Here is a 16,295-nt window from a genome sequence, read left to right as displayed (position 1 = left end):
TACATGCGGTCCGTGACCTGTACATGACCTTTGATGACATGGACAGTTGACCCTTGATCTGAAGTTAATTTGATGTTAATATTGTTAATTTTTGATGATTGATGATGAAGATATTGTTGATAATGTGATTTTACAAAATGGCGCGTAGATGACGTCACGATGACCATTCGATGTTGAACTTGTTTCGTACACATCGCATGATACGTCCACATGATTGATAATATTTTGATGAAAATTGATCGAACAGTTTTGCTGATTTTGGTGGAACAAGAAAAGGGTGGAAAAAGAAGAATAAACTAGAATTTTAATTCGTCTTGAGGACGAATTAGGTGATCTGTAATTCTCATGATCACGATCTAATTTTCGATTATTATAACCATTTCAATGCAGATCAATATGATCATCATGATAATAAACGGACTTTTATTAACGAAAGAACATATTAAATACAGCTGAAAAACAAAAAAATTAGGTTGTGTAAAAGATCTTGTTTTATTAGAGAATGCCAAATGCAATTTCGCAAGTGACTACACGAAATAGTGAAAATAATGTCGCCAGAATCCATGAATGTGAAATCAAGTTTTGAGAAAAATCAGTACGAATAGAGAATACACACAAATACATGAGCAAAAAAAAACAAAACATTGTCAAGTGAGTTTCGGACCAAGGACCCTCCCATTGCAAGGCATGTGCGCTATCCATTAGACCATATAGCTTCTCATTCATTTATCGTTCAAAGAATGAATAATATCTCAAATTGACTTATGACAGTGAAAATTAGCATTGTGATATGCCTCTATAAATTCTTAATTTTGAGGATAAAAAATTAATATAAATGAAAATTTCAGGAAATATTCAGTAAGAGTGCAAGCTCAGCTACAATATGTCGAAATCTTGGCGAAAAATGACCAACAATTACGGAGTTATAATCATATTTGCAAAATTATTAAAACGTCAAAAAACAAAAATGGAAAATTTTAGTTCCGACGCCATTTTGATGACGTCATGATAAAATTAAGGGTCAAATGTGACATGAAATCACATCTACAATTCATACTCTATCCGAATATAACAGAAAATGTAGGGGTCAACGGACTATCTGAAGAGTTGTATTGAATTTTGTAAAGACATCTTTTTGCACATATTTGGCCTATTTTCAACGCGCGCTTGGGCGCGTAATGCAAACTTTGACGGAGGCTAATTCCGTTATTACTGGTCGTAGAAGGTCGGTCAAGGTATCAAATTATTAGAAATTTCATAACAAATGCATTAACGTAAAAGAAAGTGAGATTCTACATTGCGTAACAACGCTACGCGCGTGAACGCGCGCGAAAACGTGTGAGCGCGCAAATTCTTGAAATGCTTCAAATGACCTGATTCGTACTCTACTTTGATCAAAAGGTGATTTTGAGCATTTTAAAATTTTGACGCGCGCGTACATGCGCGTCGTGACCTTTTCATGACCTTTGATGATATGGACAGTTGACCCATGATCTGAAGTTAATTTCATGTTAATATTGTTAATTTTTGATGATTGATGATGAAGATATTGTTGATAATGTGATTTTACAAAATGGCCCGTAGATGACGTCACGATGACCATTTGACGTTGAATATGTTTCGTACACATCGCATGATAACTGTGCATAATTGATAATAATTTGATGAAAATTGATAGAACAGTTTTTCTGATTTTGGTGGAACAAGAAAAGGGTGGAAAAAGAAAAATAAATAATAAAAATAAATAAAAAAGAAAATTCGTAGAAACACAAGAGGTGATCTGTCAACAGACAGATCACCTAATAATAATAAAATGTGTAAGGCTATAGTATGCTGAAACATGTCACAAAGTTTGGTATTTGATTTTAAAAAGGTCTAATTTTTGGCTCGCTCGCTTTTGACTAATTAGAATATTCCCAATACACCACGTTCCTGCTCCCTCGTAATGTTTGACTCATTTGGCCACTGATCCTACTCAGTCATGCCTCCTCTTGTGTTAGAGTCAACTATCTCTCCGAATTTCATCCGAATGATTCCAAACAAAATCTCCCATGAGCGAGTAGCTGCGAGTTTTACTTATCATTTTAACAAATAAAGAGAGCAAATAATGAAATCAAAGAAAGATAAAGGCATTCATCGAATTAAAGAAGTTGTTCACATAGCGTACCCTATGCTTTGTATCATACATGATCGCATACGTTTTAGTGAATCATGAGATAATAACTGTTATTGGCTCATAGAGTGACAGCTAAAGGGAAAGAACGGCTGTGATTGGTCGTATAATTAAGCTGTGTCACGCGCATGCGCCATATTTTTCATCAATGAAACAAGAGCCCGCCCACGTTCAAAGAAGGGGAAAAACGAAACACGAAAAAAAAAATACAGGCCTATTAATGTTTGTCACTTCCTGATGACTGACTGAAAGGAGGAGGATATAAAGGCAATTTTTTAAACAGTGAATTATAACAATAATTCCTCAGTTTTGAGAGAAAAGGGACGTTTCTGTTTCTTCTCTGTTATTTTTTTCGACAGCCCATCCAGAATAATTTGTAATCTGCTACGGGAATATTCAGAACACTGGTCGCATTGAGAAAGCTGATAATTTAATATGGATTCATCGTTGTTGGTCTTTTTTTTTCATCCGGAGTTTTGTGACGTTTGATGAAGATGTTTTATTCGATCTGTTTTGCCGCCGTTTTGCTCGGTTGCGCATCGTCTGCTTCGATACAATCTGCGCTGTGGGAGATACAGTCATGCCCATCAGACAAACGAAGCTGTATTAATGGTAAGTTATAAACAGCACTCATCATTTCATGTTATTTATAGAACGATATTTTGCATCCAACATTTTGCTCCTTTAAACTCTATCCGATGTTTATTTTTTTATCTTTTATTTAAGTGCATGCTGTATACCAGGATTTCAAATGTTGGTGTATACCAGCAAAAGTTTTATTCTATCACGATTTACAATACAAATTCTCGGAAAAACATTGCTGAAAAAAATTAACTAAATGAGATATTGCGACTGCCTTGCACGAAAAGAAGTTAAAAATACGAGAAAGATTATGTATTACAAATATCTAAATTTGACGTACCGTTCCCATAAAACTTAATATCGGATTTTGTTATCACCCAAACTCTTAACTTCTTTATTTACGTCTAATTGTTAACATGCAGCTGGGTCCAATTCTGAACGCTAATACAGCTGCGAACACTGCTGTTTGCTTACAACTTGAGTTCTTTTAAAATGTTGACGACATAGTAAAAATACTGAAGAGGATGCATGGGGTCTTAAAAGAAGGATATGTTAAGACCAACATTAAAGGAGAATGAAACCCTTGAAACCAGCTGAATCCATATCAAAGAGAAAAATCAAAGAAACATATTGTTGAAAGTTTGAGGAAGATTGAATGAATAATAAGAAAGTTATGAGCATTTGAATATTGAGATCACTAATGCCATGTAGATCCTCCTATTGGCAATGCGACCAAGATCTGTGATGTCACACACGTACAACTCCCTCATTACTTTAGTACTTATTTCACTTATATTCTCACTTTTATAGAGTCTATCACAAGGTGAGGTGTTCTCTTTATGAGAGGACAAGTACAGAGGTTTCACAACATTATATCATTGATGAATCGTTTGTCATATGATTAGAATGAGCAAAAAGATATGTTTTGGGGTATATTTTCAGTGTCCAAAAGGGGAGAGTTGTTCATCTGTGACATCATAGATCTTGGTCGCATTGCCAATGGGAGGATCTCCATAGCATTAGTGATCTCGACATTCAAATGCTCATAACTCTTCTATTGCTAGTCCTATTTTGCTCAAACTTTTGTTGATCTTATTCTTTGATTTTTCTGCTTTCACAAAAGCTAACTTGCTCCAAGAGTTTCATTCTCCTTTAAGATAGAAATTAAGGGGGAAAAAGCATTATACAATTAAAACACACACGCGCACTTACCGGAATTAATAAACCAACCACTTGAGTGCTTTCCAATCAAAAGCGAAAGACTGAGAAAATTAATTTTTAAAAAAATCGCGCTAGTTTATGATTAGACCGTTTAGTATCTGTTTGCTTTGACTTTGATATAGTCGAGAATTAGGTCTTACTGTACCCAGAATTTACGACATTTTGTTTTATCGCAGTTTCGGTCAATAAAGAGGTAATGAGGGGGAATCCCAGTTTTAAAAAAATGACGGTCGAATTGTGTTTTTGACGAAGGGGAACCTGTTGACAATAAAGACAAAGTTAGATGTATATGCACTAGCGTACCTACGGGGGGCAGACTGCCCCCCCCCCCCTGACGAGTCGCAACCCATGCAAGGGACATATCCCTGCCCCCCTGACGAGTCTTGAAGACCTTTTTTTTTTTTTTTTTTTGCTTGTCAAAATTTTTTCTGGTACAAAATCCTTTATTTGTACGCTAGTGGGTTGAGGTATAAATAAATTCCTGATGAAGGCAAAGAGAGAGAGAAAAAAAGGAGTGAATAGTTTTTTTGTTTTTTTTACCTATAATACAATCCAGTCTCTTGACCTGCCTTCTTATCAACGCAACAGTGGATACTAGTTTGAGCACCCTCTTCAGCTGTTTTGAAGAATGGTTCACTGAAGAAGAGCACGATGGTCCAAACGGCGTTATAGGTGTCTCTGTGACGCAGTATATCTGTTTCAACAGGACCAGGATGCAGGCTGTAACATGTCACACCAGTCCCTGTAGAAAAGGAATTCAGATTTGGTACCAAAGTGGTTGTGCTGCTAACTAGATTAGAGCTTTTACATTTTGGTTGATGAATTGTAAAGAGGGAAGTTCACCCTGATGTAAAATCAATTTGAATGAATGCAGAAAAATAATTGAGATACATTGGTGAAAATTTAGCAAAAATCCGTCAAAGATTACTTTATCATGAGTTTTTTTTGTGGCATCACAAACAAGCAGCTCCCCCCCCCCTCCACACTCCATATGTCATCTGGTAATAATGCTTCAATTAAATATATTTTTCGTCATTACATCCGTGTGTTCAATATTCCAAGAGACAAATCTTTACATACCCCTTCGATAAGAAAAATACTTTTATTCATCATGAATAATTTATGGAATTTATATTACACAACATATGAGGGAGCTGCTTGCATATGACATCACAAAAAAAACTTTCTTACCTTTCAGACGTCTTGCAAGCTCTGAGGTAAAGATAATATTGGCAAGCTTGCTCTGACTATAGGCACCAAAGTTATCGTAATTCTTGGTTAACATGATATCATCAAAATTAATCTTTCCTCTCAAATAGGCCAAGGAGGACACATTGATGATGCGACTTGGAGCCGATGTCTTGAGTAGGTCTAGGAGGAGAAGCGTCAGGAGGAAATGGCCCAAGTGATTTGTTCCAAACTGCATCTCAAAACCATCTTCAGTCTTTGACGGAGGACACACTGCAATAGCTGGGTATGAGGGCAAGAGAAAGAAAAGGAGACATTGACAAAGCTCTGTACCTCCATAGTAGGATTCCTGCTAAACAGACAGAGTTACAGACTTTTGACAAAGCTCTGTACCTTAATAGTAGGATTCCTGCTAAACAGACAGAGTTACAGACTTTTGACAAAGCTCTGTACCTTAATAGTAGGATTCCTGCTAAACAGACAGAGTTACAGATTTTTGACAAAGCTCTGTACCTTCATAGTAGGATTCCTGCTAAACAGAAGAGTTACAGACTTTTGACAAAGCTTTGGACCTTCACTTAGGATTCCTGCTAAACAGAACACAGTTACAGACTTTTGACAATGCTTTGTACCTTCATAGTAGGATTCCTGCTAAACAGACAGAGTTACAGACTTTTGACAAAGCTCTGTACCTTAATAGTAGGGTTCCTGCTAAACAGAACACAGTTACAGACTTTTGACAAAGCTCTGTACCTTCATAGTAGGATTCCTGCTAAACAGAAGAGTTACAGACTTTTGACAAAGCTCTGTACCTTCACTTAGGATTCCTGCTAAACAGACAGAGTTACAGACTTTTGACAAAGCTCTGTACCTTCATAGTAGGATTCCTGCTACACAGAAGAGTTACAGACTTTTGACAAAGCTTTGGACCTTCACTTAGGATTCCTGCTAAACAGAACACAGTTACAGACTTTTGACAAAGCTTTGGACCTTCATAGTAGGATTCCTGCTAAACAGACAGAGTTACAGACTTTTGACGAAGCATTCCTTACCAGCATTGTTAAGAAGTGCATGAAGTGATTCCTCCTCGCTCTTAATCTCGTCTGCAAACTCTCTGATAGACTTCATTGAGGCAAGATCCAGTCTCTTGACCACCACATTGGAGCTTCCAGATTCTCTGATGATATCCAATTGCGCTGCCTTAGCCTTCTCCATGTTTCTGCAGGCCATTATCACCCGGGCTCCTGGTGCAAAGAACAGAAAACAATAGTAGCAAAATGGTTGTTATAGAGCAGTACGTGTGTGTAACAAGAAGTAACAAGATTTTTAAGAATTTCATGAAGGCTATGAATGCTTTCACAGGTAAATCTCAACCATAAGGCATATCATAAATATGTAGTATTAAATTTCGATCGAAAAATTTCAATTTATAAATTTTCCCTATTGCACCTAAATTATCTGTCCATAATATTGATAGTGCACTGATCAAACCCAAGTGCAAGATTATACATGAAATATAATTGTGCAGTAACAATATAAGTCACAATTGCTTTAAATAAACCATGATTACATGGCATAAACACAGAACTAACTCAAGTTCTCAAGGAATTCCTTTCTACCAGGTACTTCTTACTACACCTGGGTGGAGAGTGGCCCAAAAAATGTAGTTAAAACACTTGCCAAAGAATGAGAGAGCTGCAGTGGGATTTGAACCAGAACCTTGTGGTTCAAAGCCCAGAAACTTATCTACTGAGCCAGAACAGCTCCACAGAAATCTCTTCAACCCTAGGGAAATCACTTTCTACCTCCATGGGGAAATTAAACTTTGAAGAGGTAAATAATGTACAGTATATAACTTGTTTTACATTATCTGTGACACATTTCATAACACTTTTTATAATTTTTTTAAAGCTACTGAAATCCCTCAATCTGATTGGTTGATAAAAAATGGGTTACTGAAATCAAGTCTCTATGAAACAGGACCCTATATAGTCTAAAACAATGCTTTGGCTTTTATGAATGTTACAAAGATAACTTAAAGGACAAGTCCACCTTAACAAAAAGTTGATTTGAATAAAAAGAGAAAAATCCAACAAGCATGACACTGAAAATTTCATCAAAATCGGATGAGAGAGTTATGACATTTTTTAATTTTGCTTAATTTCACAAAACAGTTTGGTGCATATGAGGGGACTGATGACATCATTCACTATTTCTTTTGTATTCTTTTATATGAAATATTCAAATTTTCTCCTCATTGTCCTGTGAAACAAATTTTTATTCCTCCCTTAACATGTGGCATTACCATTGTTAAAATATCTTATGGTTCAGTTAAGTTGGTCCTTGATGTCAAATTGGTAAAAAATTGAAATATTGTATAATTCAAACAATAAAAAACAAAAGAAATAGTGAGTGATGGACATCATCGACTCTCATTTGCATGTCATGATGTCACTGAGTTGTGCATATGACTGCTTTGTGAAAAATAAGTGAAACTTTAAACTGTCATAACTTTCTTATTTCACATCGATTTTGATCAAATTTTCAGCATTATGCTTGTTTGATTTTTCTCTATTTATTTGAATCAACATCTTTCTGGGGTGGACTTGACCTTTGAGCTTGTTCACTTGTGCTCCAATACCAATTGACATATGAAAAAAAATTAACATTACCTCGCTTTGCTAGATCCTTAGCAGTTTCCTTGCCAATTCCTGTATTGCATCCTGTAATGATGACCGTCTTGCCGTCCATCCGAGCATTGCTATGGCAACGACCTCCTTTTAACCACTTTCTAAGAGGTTTCCATCCAACAACAGCAACTTTAAAAAAATATATATATATATTATCTTTAAAAAAAAACTATATTGGTGAGTAATATAGAGAGAAGGGCAGGGAAAAGAAAAAAATTTGGTTTTAATTGTTGGGGGTTATATTCTCTTATTCTTAACCTACATACTTCGTAAATCTGCAATAATTAGAAGGCTTTTACATTGCAGTGAATGGGGATTTTCTGGAGCTCTTCAATATATACCGGTATGACATGAGATAATTAAGATAAAGGAAAGGTCTTTCTAAAAAAACTTCTATTGAAGTATTATTATTTATTCCATAACTTAAGAATCCAATGTCATGTGATGTATCGTGTGTGTGATCGTTCTTACACTGTCTACAGTTTGCAGTTAGTAGATCATGCTCTCATAATCGAATCGGTTATTGGATTGTAAATTAAAGTTACTCCAAAATAACAATTGTGTTGAACATACAAGAGCACTTTATCATTAGAGCACGTGCGATTTTTATGTGCACAAATATGACATTTACAAATTTCCGTGATCGAGTAACTTAGATTGCATAAAAACTAAATCCCCGGGTCGGCGAGTGAGCTAGGGTAGCCAGGCGGCTTCTTGAGAGTAAAAATCATTTACTAACGTAGTCGTAGGCTTACTCTCATGGCTTCTTGAGACTGAGAGTAAAAATCATTTACTAACGTAGGCTTACTCTCATATCATCTCATCATTGAGAGTAAGCCTACGTTAGTAAATGATTTTTACTCTCAAGAAGCCACCTGGCTAAGCTAGGGTGCATGCAATTTCACACCCAAGGGTTCATTACATGCCGCCGCGCACAGAAAAATCAAGCCATAGGCATAGAAGTCGTGTGTTGTGGACCCAAGAAGTGAGATCCCAGCACGCGCGACCCACTAGTTAGAAATCCACTGCCAAACGCGGTTCGTGGTACATGGTGCGAGGTTAGTATACTAATACTAACCTCGCAATACGTGTGAGTGGCAATTTCATTGATATTGGAGGTCCCCAAAAAATACCCAAATTGCAAGACCAAGTAAAAAAAAAACCGATTTAGCCTAATTATGTAAAAATTTTCCTGGCTTAATTGGCTTACCAACAACAACAGCAACAGTAAGGACGGTAAATAATTCCATGATCAATTAAAAACTCGAATCTGCAAGAAAAACTGAAATTATTGTCACACTAGACTAGTCGATCACAGCCTCACACTATACGATACGACTACGAGCTTTTAGGGGATTCCCCTGCCGATAAACTTTTGCACACGTTACGAACGGTACGGTTCTGTCGCGCCTTTTTCGCTCACCGTACCGACCTTCATGGGCGGAAATCCCAGGGGGGACAGGGGGGACGTGTCCCCCCTACTCAAAATAGTAGGGGGGACACAATATCAAATGTCCCCCCTACTATTTTTGGTCTTTTATGATGGTAAGAAATTCATCATTCTAAATCGAAATAAAACATGTATTTTGGAACGAGATGACCTTACTTTGGCGATGATAACCTTTTTTTTTTGCTCGTCAAATTTCCCCGCCCCTTCCCTTGTCCCCTTAGGCGGATCCAGGGGGCCGAGGGCCCCCCCCCCCCCTTGGCGGAGCAAAAAAAGGAAAGAAAGAATGAAAAAAGGAGGGAAAAGAGAGGAGAAAAAAGAAGAGAAGGACGACGAGTGCATAAAATAAGACTAGGGGAAGACTTGGAAAATAAAAAGAACCTTTCGTGCCACTAAATAAAATTTTCGCTCACGCAAGTTCAATATGGAGTTCGAATATCAAGTTTGGAAGTCAATATACAAAACATATTTCACCTCGGAAATCGAACTTTCATTATTTTGTGTAATTTACAAATTGGTTTTTAAACAGTGCTCTGTAAAAATGTCATTTTTATGGTCTGAATGTTAACATTTCCTGCTTGCGCTGCGCGCTCGCAAATTTTGATTTATCAGGTACCTATTATTTTCGTGTATTCCATAAAGTTTTCAAAATATCCCTTTTCAGGTCTGATTGTCAAGACGTATAAGCTAGCGCGCTGCACGCTCGCATTTTGATTGGCGAGTTATATAAATGTTTCAATATTGATTATACAACAAACTACTTAAAATCCCCTTTTCATGACAGTTTATAAAAAAAATTAGCTCGCGATTTGCGCTCGCATTAATGGTTAAAAATATATTAACTGATGCATCCTATTCATAATCACAAAAGTGAAATGTCCAGTTTTTATGCCATGATATCATCAGATATCGCGCCCTCATTAGGCATTAATAAATATGATATTAATCTATTAATTAAATTGTCCCTTTTGTTTCATCTCGCGCTTAGCAAGAGGAATAGGAAAATAGTCATCATTTTCATATGATGACATGTCGTAAGGATGTCCCGGTCCTATGTCAAAACTCAAAATAATAATAATAACAATGTCAGCTCTTTTCTAAGTGCGATCCATATCCACCTTACAATTTTTCTACAAAGTGCTTGAAATATAAAGCTGAAATTGACTCTTTTTTCAGATCGGAATATCAAAGTTTCATGATTTCAAGATGAAAGTTGTATTTAGAATGCCTAAATTCTAGGTCTAAATATGAAACACGCTCGCGCATGTTTATTCAGATACTCAACTTGTTCTCTAATTTAAATCATAATCCAATAATCACAATATCAAAATTTTTCTGCCCGCGCTTTGTGCTCGCATTATTAATGTAGGAAGACCCCATATTACTCATCCTTTTGATGATTTAGAAAACATGAACAGAGTGGCCCATTTTTAGGTCTAAATCTCGAATTTTTGTTCTGCTCGCGCTTCGCGCTCGCATCAATCGTTAAATTATACAGCTATCCTGTTCACGATTACAAAAACTGATTAAAATTTTCCATTCTTTCTTTAGAACGTTCAAAAATTTTCAGCTCGCGCTTCGCGCTCGCATTTTTTGATTGTTGAAATATGTAACGCCTTCATGGCTAAGTGCAAGCAGTTCTTAACAGGTTACCTTTCAACAGATACCAGTTCAAAACGTATATAAAAATTTTCTGCTCGCGCTTTGCGCTCGCATTATTAATACTCCTTTTCAGGATTTACAAAACATGAATAGAGGGTCTCGTTTAGTAAATATTATAGGACTAAATCTCGAAATTTTCCGCTCGCGCTTCGCGCTCGCATTAATTGTTTACTCATATACCTATATCTGCTTGAGTTACAAAAAGTGTTTAGAATTTCCATTCTTTAGGTGAAAATGTCAAACAAAAGTTCAGCTAGCGCTTCGCGCTCGCATTATTTGATTGTTAAATGCTAATTTAACAGGTATCTTTTCCATCAGTTCATTTCTGCTCGCGCTTTGCGTTCGTAGTAATTATTAAGTTGCATACACATCTTTTTCAGGATATCAAACATTGCTCAGAATCAGTTCAAATTTTAGGAAATAATACATAAAATTTCCCCAAAAAAATTGCTCGCGCTTCGCGCTCGCATCATATAAATAAGGATTCTGATATTATATAATTCATAAGAATAAAGCTAAGAAGTGTCTAATGAGGACTACCCCTTCAAAGAAACAAACAAAAATCATCTTCGAGCTGCCGATCGGGGAAAATATGGCTGAAACAAATTTTCGCCCCCCCCCCCCCTATTGGCGAAGGCTGAATCCGCCCCTGTAATGTCCCCCCTACCTTTTGGGAGAGATTTCCGCCCCTGCCGACCTTGCCACCCTACTGGATATTTCTAGTTACCATGGATGTAAAAAAAGGATGGAGTACCAGCTTACTAGTTTCCTTTTTATTTATAGCCACGTTTGATGCTGCAGAGATAAAATATGTCAGGCATATGTTCTACTGGATTTTCTTGCAGGTTGTAGACAGGGGCGGAAATCTCTCCCAAAAGGTAGGGGGACGAGGGGCTAGAAAATTTGACAAGCAAAAAAAAAAGAAAAAAAGGTTATCATCCCTAAATACATGTTTTATTTCGATTGTGAATGATATATTTCTTACCATCATAAAAGACCTAAAATAGTAGGGGGATTTTTGATATTGTGTCCCCCCCCCCCTATACTATTTTGAGTAGGGGGGACACATCCCTATCCCCCCTGGGATTTCCGCCCATGGTTGTAGACAAAACAGAGACAAAGGATTCCTATAGCTAACCACAGTCTCTAGGCCATGCAGATACAAAAAAAGGGAAATATGCTTTTGTAATTATAATTAACATGCTCAGGGGAGTGTTTCATCAATATTTTTGTCCGACAAGTTGTCAGATCTGACATCTTTCTTTGATTCTGATTGGCTGAGAGGCACTGTTACTATGGTAACTGTCGAATGAAACAGGACTTGTCGGATAAAACGTCTGACAAGTCCTTTCATGAAACGCTCCCCAGGTTGCATGTTATGAGCAGACACATTGCTAACTTTTATAGGGGAAAGCAAAAAAAATGTTCAAAATTATTTTATTGAAATGATTTATACTTGACTGGCCACAAATACATCATATTATAATGTGGAAGTGTGTGGAAATTTGTTAATCAATATTTTCGAGGGCTTTGCCCCTATCGTTCTGTATCTAGCCCAAATATCATGACATATATGATAAGGCATATCCACATTTCGTGATCTAATAAAAATTGGATTATCTATTTTTAACACAAATCACTTTATTGTTGGTACCTATTAAACTATCAACGCTCTCCTCGACATAGGCGATCTTATTCTTAGGAAACACATCGATTTCTAACTTTATGTGGTTGGATCTTTAAATATTGGTCGTCGGTAATCCGTACCGATATCTATTATATTGGTAATCAATTAAGGGCCCCATATCCCCATCTCGAAAAGGTCTAGGTTTGCCCCTGTCCGCCCCCGGCTCCCCTCTCTCTCTCTCTCCTCCATCCCTCCGTCCTCCTAATATCTCTGCCTCTTCATCCCTCCCTCCCAATATACCCCCTCCCTCCTAATTTCTCTGACTCTCCCCCCTCTCTCCTTCCTCCCAATCTCTCTGTTTTCCCCTCCCTCCCTCTCAATACAGGGGCCGCGGAATGGTTTTCAAAGTGGGGGGGCTGAGCCAAAAGTGGGGGGGCTGACCATGCTAAAAATCACAATCATATGGTCATTTTGACGTTTTTGTACACGGTTTTGGAAAAAAGTGGGGGGGGGGGGGGCTGAAGCCCCCCCAGCCCCCCCCCCCTCCCGGTTCCGCGGCCCCTGCAATACTTCCCCTCTCCTCGTATGGCTTCCTCTCCTAATCTCTCTGCCTCTCTCCTTCATGGCTTCCTCCTAATCTCTCTGCCTCTCCCCCCTCCCTCCCAGTACCTCCCCCTCTCCTTACTCCCAATCTCTCTGCCTCTACCCCCTCTCTCTCTCCTTCCTCCTTATCTCTCTCCCTCCTCCCCTCTCCAGTAGCGGATCCCGTTAGGGACACATCCAACCCTGACTCCTACTTTTGAGAACCATAAAAACCCGTTAATTTGTGAAAACCTTTTTTTTATAGTTGAAATCTTTCTGAACAAAAATGCCATCCTGTTGGAAAATCCTAGATCTACCTCTCGCCCCCTCCCAACCTCTCTCTATGCCTATCTTCAGTTTCTCCTTTCCATCTGTCAGTATCTGAGCAATTGCTGTAAATCTATTCAAATACATGGATTAGCCAAACTCAGTCAATTTCACGCATCACCAAAAACTTTCATCAATCAAATTTGGTTTCTATAATCAAAAGACAACAAACAGCAATTACAGTCTGGCAAGTACAATTATCAGAATTGACCACAATTTATTGAATCAAAATGACATCGATATATCCAATGATAATACATGTATATATAATTTTGTGCGATTATACATTGGCGACTGTGTTATGCACATCATTGTTTCTTCACTTGCACCTGTGTTACAGTACATATAGTATGTATAAACCTGATATAACTATTAGTATTGCCTTGAAGATACACACTTACCGTCACACTTGTCCTCCCATTGTAACAACAGAAACAATTATTCTATAACAACCATCAAACGTTGATTTAAATTTTAAAGGTCAAGTCCACCCCAGAAAAATGTTGATTTGAATCAATAGAGAAAAATCAAACTAGCATTACGCTGAAAATTTCATCAAAATCAGTTGTAAAATAAGAAAGTTTTATTCTAAACTTTCCCTTATTTTTCACAAAACAGTGATATGCACAACTAGGTTAGTCATGCAAATGAGATGGTCAATGATGTCCCTCACTATTTCTTAGTTTTCTATTGTTTGAATTATACAATATTTCATTTTTTACAGATATGACAATAAGGTTCAACTTGACTGAACAATATAGTATTACACAATGCTAATTCCTCATGTTCATGGAGGAATTAATCGTTGTTTCACTTGACAATGAGGAGAAAATTTGAATATTTCATATAATAAAATACAAAAGAAATATGGAGTGGATGACATCATCAGTCTCCTCATTTGCATACCAACAAGGATGTGCATATAACTGTTTTGTGAAATGAAGTGAAACTTTAAAATGTCATAACTTTCTTATTTTACATCCGATTTTGATGAAATTTTCAGTGTTATGCTTGATATATTTTTCTCTTTTTATTCAAATCAACTTTTTGTTGGGGTGGACTTGTCCTTTACCCAGGGTACCCACTGCAGATCTTCTGAAGATATTTAAACATTCTACAATGTACAGCAGTTTATTGGAAAATAATATCTTCACATATGTTATTTTGACCAAAACAAGATACAAAATACAGAGAAATTGGCAATTGATAACACAGGAAAAAAAATTCTTGCAGTCAAATTGGCTTTTATCAATGGTTAACTAAAAGCTTGAAAGCAAATAAACAGCAACATTCATCATACGATCGAATCAAGGTTTTCTTGTGTGTTTTTTAAGGAGAAAGTCTGTGTGATTCAAAGAAAAATCTTGCTAAAATATGGAGATAAACATTCATAAAATGTCAGCCAAGTCTATATGATGATGCAGCATTTGTCAGAAAAAAAATGGATACCCCAATACATTTAATCAATTTGGACCATATAGTATTGGTCTGATCCAAAGTAGGTCAACAATACAATTGATTTTTTCTTTGTGAAAGAAAACTAGAAGTCAAGATGACAATTGTTAACTCTCAAACATTGATGGACTATATATCATGCTACATGAAATGGAAGTTCACCCTGACAAAAAGTTTACAAGAAAATGATTTTGTTAAAGGTTTAAGGAAAATCCATCAAAGTTCAAAAAAAGTTATCAGAATGCTTTTTATTGTATCTTCAGTACATGTATCAACACAGATAAACCATTTTACAGTTGCTCCTGAAAGAAAAAAAATGTCATTGTGAACCAATAAAAAGTGAAAATTATGCATTTCATATTACAAAACATACAGGGTAGCTGATCGTTCATGATGTCACAAATCAAACACTTAAAATTCCAATATCTTTCTTAATCTTTGGTGTATTTCTGTCAAACCTTCACCAATATTTTTCATTACTTTTTCTGGTATTTCTACAACAAACTTTTAATCACTGCGTACTTCCCCTTTAACAACATCAAGGTTAAACATACACGCAAATAGTTTAAACATTTGTTTTCCCAAAAATGTCATGGCTTAACTGAAAGATACGGTACAGAGCAAATGCTTCTAAATACTTTAATAATCACTAGCCCCAAAAACGCAAGGTTGATAATAATAGCAGGGCCTGCTGGGAGAACAGTTATCAGAACTGAAGTGGCTTCCCTGGGTAAATATACCTATATTATCATTATTAATTTAAGGTTTAACATTGACATATTAAATACATTCATAATTCATCATATATTTCCTGACTTAACCAACAAGTACCTTCACTGAAACATCAGTCATGTATATCATATTGTTTATGTAATTTGCATTGTACTATAATTCATGTATTTTGAAATGCCGAATAAACAATAATAATAATAATAATCAGTAATACACTGCATATAATCATCAGTTTGGAAGGTCACACATGCATGGAGAAAAAAAATGTGTTAATCTTACAAATCTTGGAAGCAACATTACTGTAGATTTACAGTACAGGTATAATAAGAGGTACAAACTATACCAAAGGTAAATAGTACAATCAAACTCCTACTATTCAGCAAAACATACCCTGTAATTAAGGAAGAGCAAGTTATAATACAAATCTATCATATTTCTGTTGTATAAATAAAGTTCTGCATACAGTCTCAACTTGGGAAGTCAAGCCTATATTAAGGGGAAAGCATTGCACAGTTAATCACAGGCTTACACTCTTGTCATCTGTTGTCTTCTAAAGTTTATTTACCAAAGCAAATTAATTTTATCACACTAAACATGTAAAATTGTATT

The 16,295-nt window shown here is 36.4% G+C and overlaps 1 protein-coding gene across 1 annotated transcript; it reads right to left on the bottom strand.

Moving 5' to 3' along the window:
• Nucleotides 1–470: 470 nt before the first annotated feature.
• On the bottom strand, nucleotides 471–9,190 carry LOC129278921 (retinol dehydrogenase 12-like). The gene is made up of 6 exons (XM_064111448.1): nucleotides 9,065–9,190; nucleotides 7,837–7,983; nucleotides 6,217–6,408; nucleotides 5,168–5,446; nucleotides 4,517–4,718; nucleotides 471–2,774 (listed from the first exon to the last, which is right to left on the bottom strand). Exons 1-6 carry the CDS (start codon nucleotides 9,102–9,104, stop codon nucleotides 2,615–2,617), a joined length of 1,020 nt encoding a protein of 339 aa, XP_063967518.1. The 5' UTR covers nucleotides 9,105–9,190; the 3' UTR covers nucleotides 471–2,614.
• Nucleotides 9,191–16,295: the final 7,105 nt, after the last annotated feature.

The sequence above is a fragment of the Lytechinus pictus genome, chromosome 16 (assembly GCF_037042905.1).
Source record: "Lytechinus pictus isolate F3 Inbred chromosome 16, Lp3.0, whole genome shotgun sequence".
Classification (NCBI taxonomy): domain Eukaryota; kingdom Metazoa; phylum Echinodermata; class Echinoidea; order Temnopleuroida; family Toxopneustidae; genus Lytechinus; species Lytechinus pictus.
Note: the sequence above shows the minus strand (reverse complement) of the source record. Positions and strands in the feature narration are given on the sequence as shown.

What these genes read in the sequence shown, in the direction of transcription:
- LOC129278921 (XM_064111448.1), bottom strand. Translation starts at nt 9,104, where the DNA reads ATGGAATTATTTACCGTCCTTACTGTTGCTGTTGTTGTTG. An exon ending in GCTTGCAAGACGTCTGAAAG is followed by an intron (nt 4,719 to 5,167) that starts GTAAGAAAGTTT and finishes CCTTTTCTACAG; the next exon opens with GGACTGGTGTGACATGTTAC. An exon ending in GAGACTGGATTGTATTATAG is followed by an intron (nt 2,775 to 4,516) that starts GTAAAAAAAACA and finishes CCATTAATACAG; the next exon opens with CTTCGTTTGTCTGATGGGCA.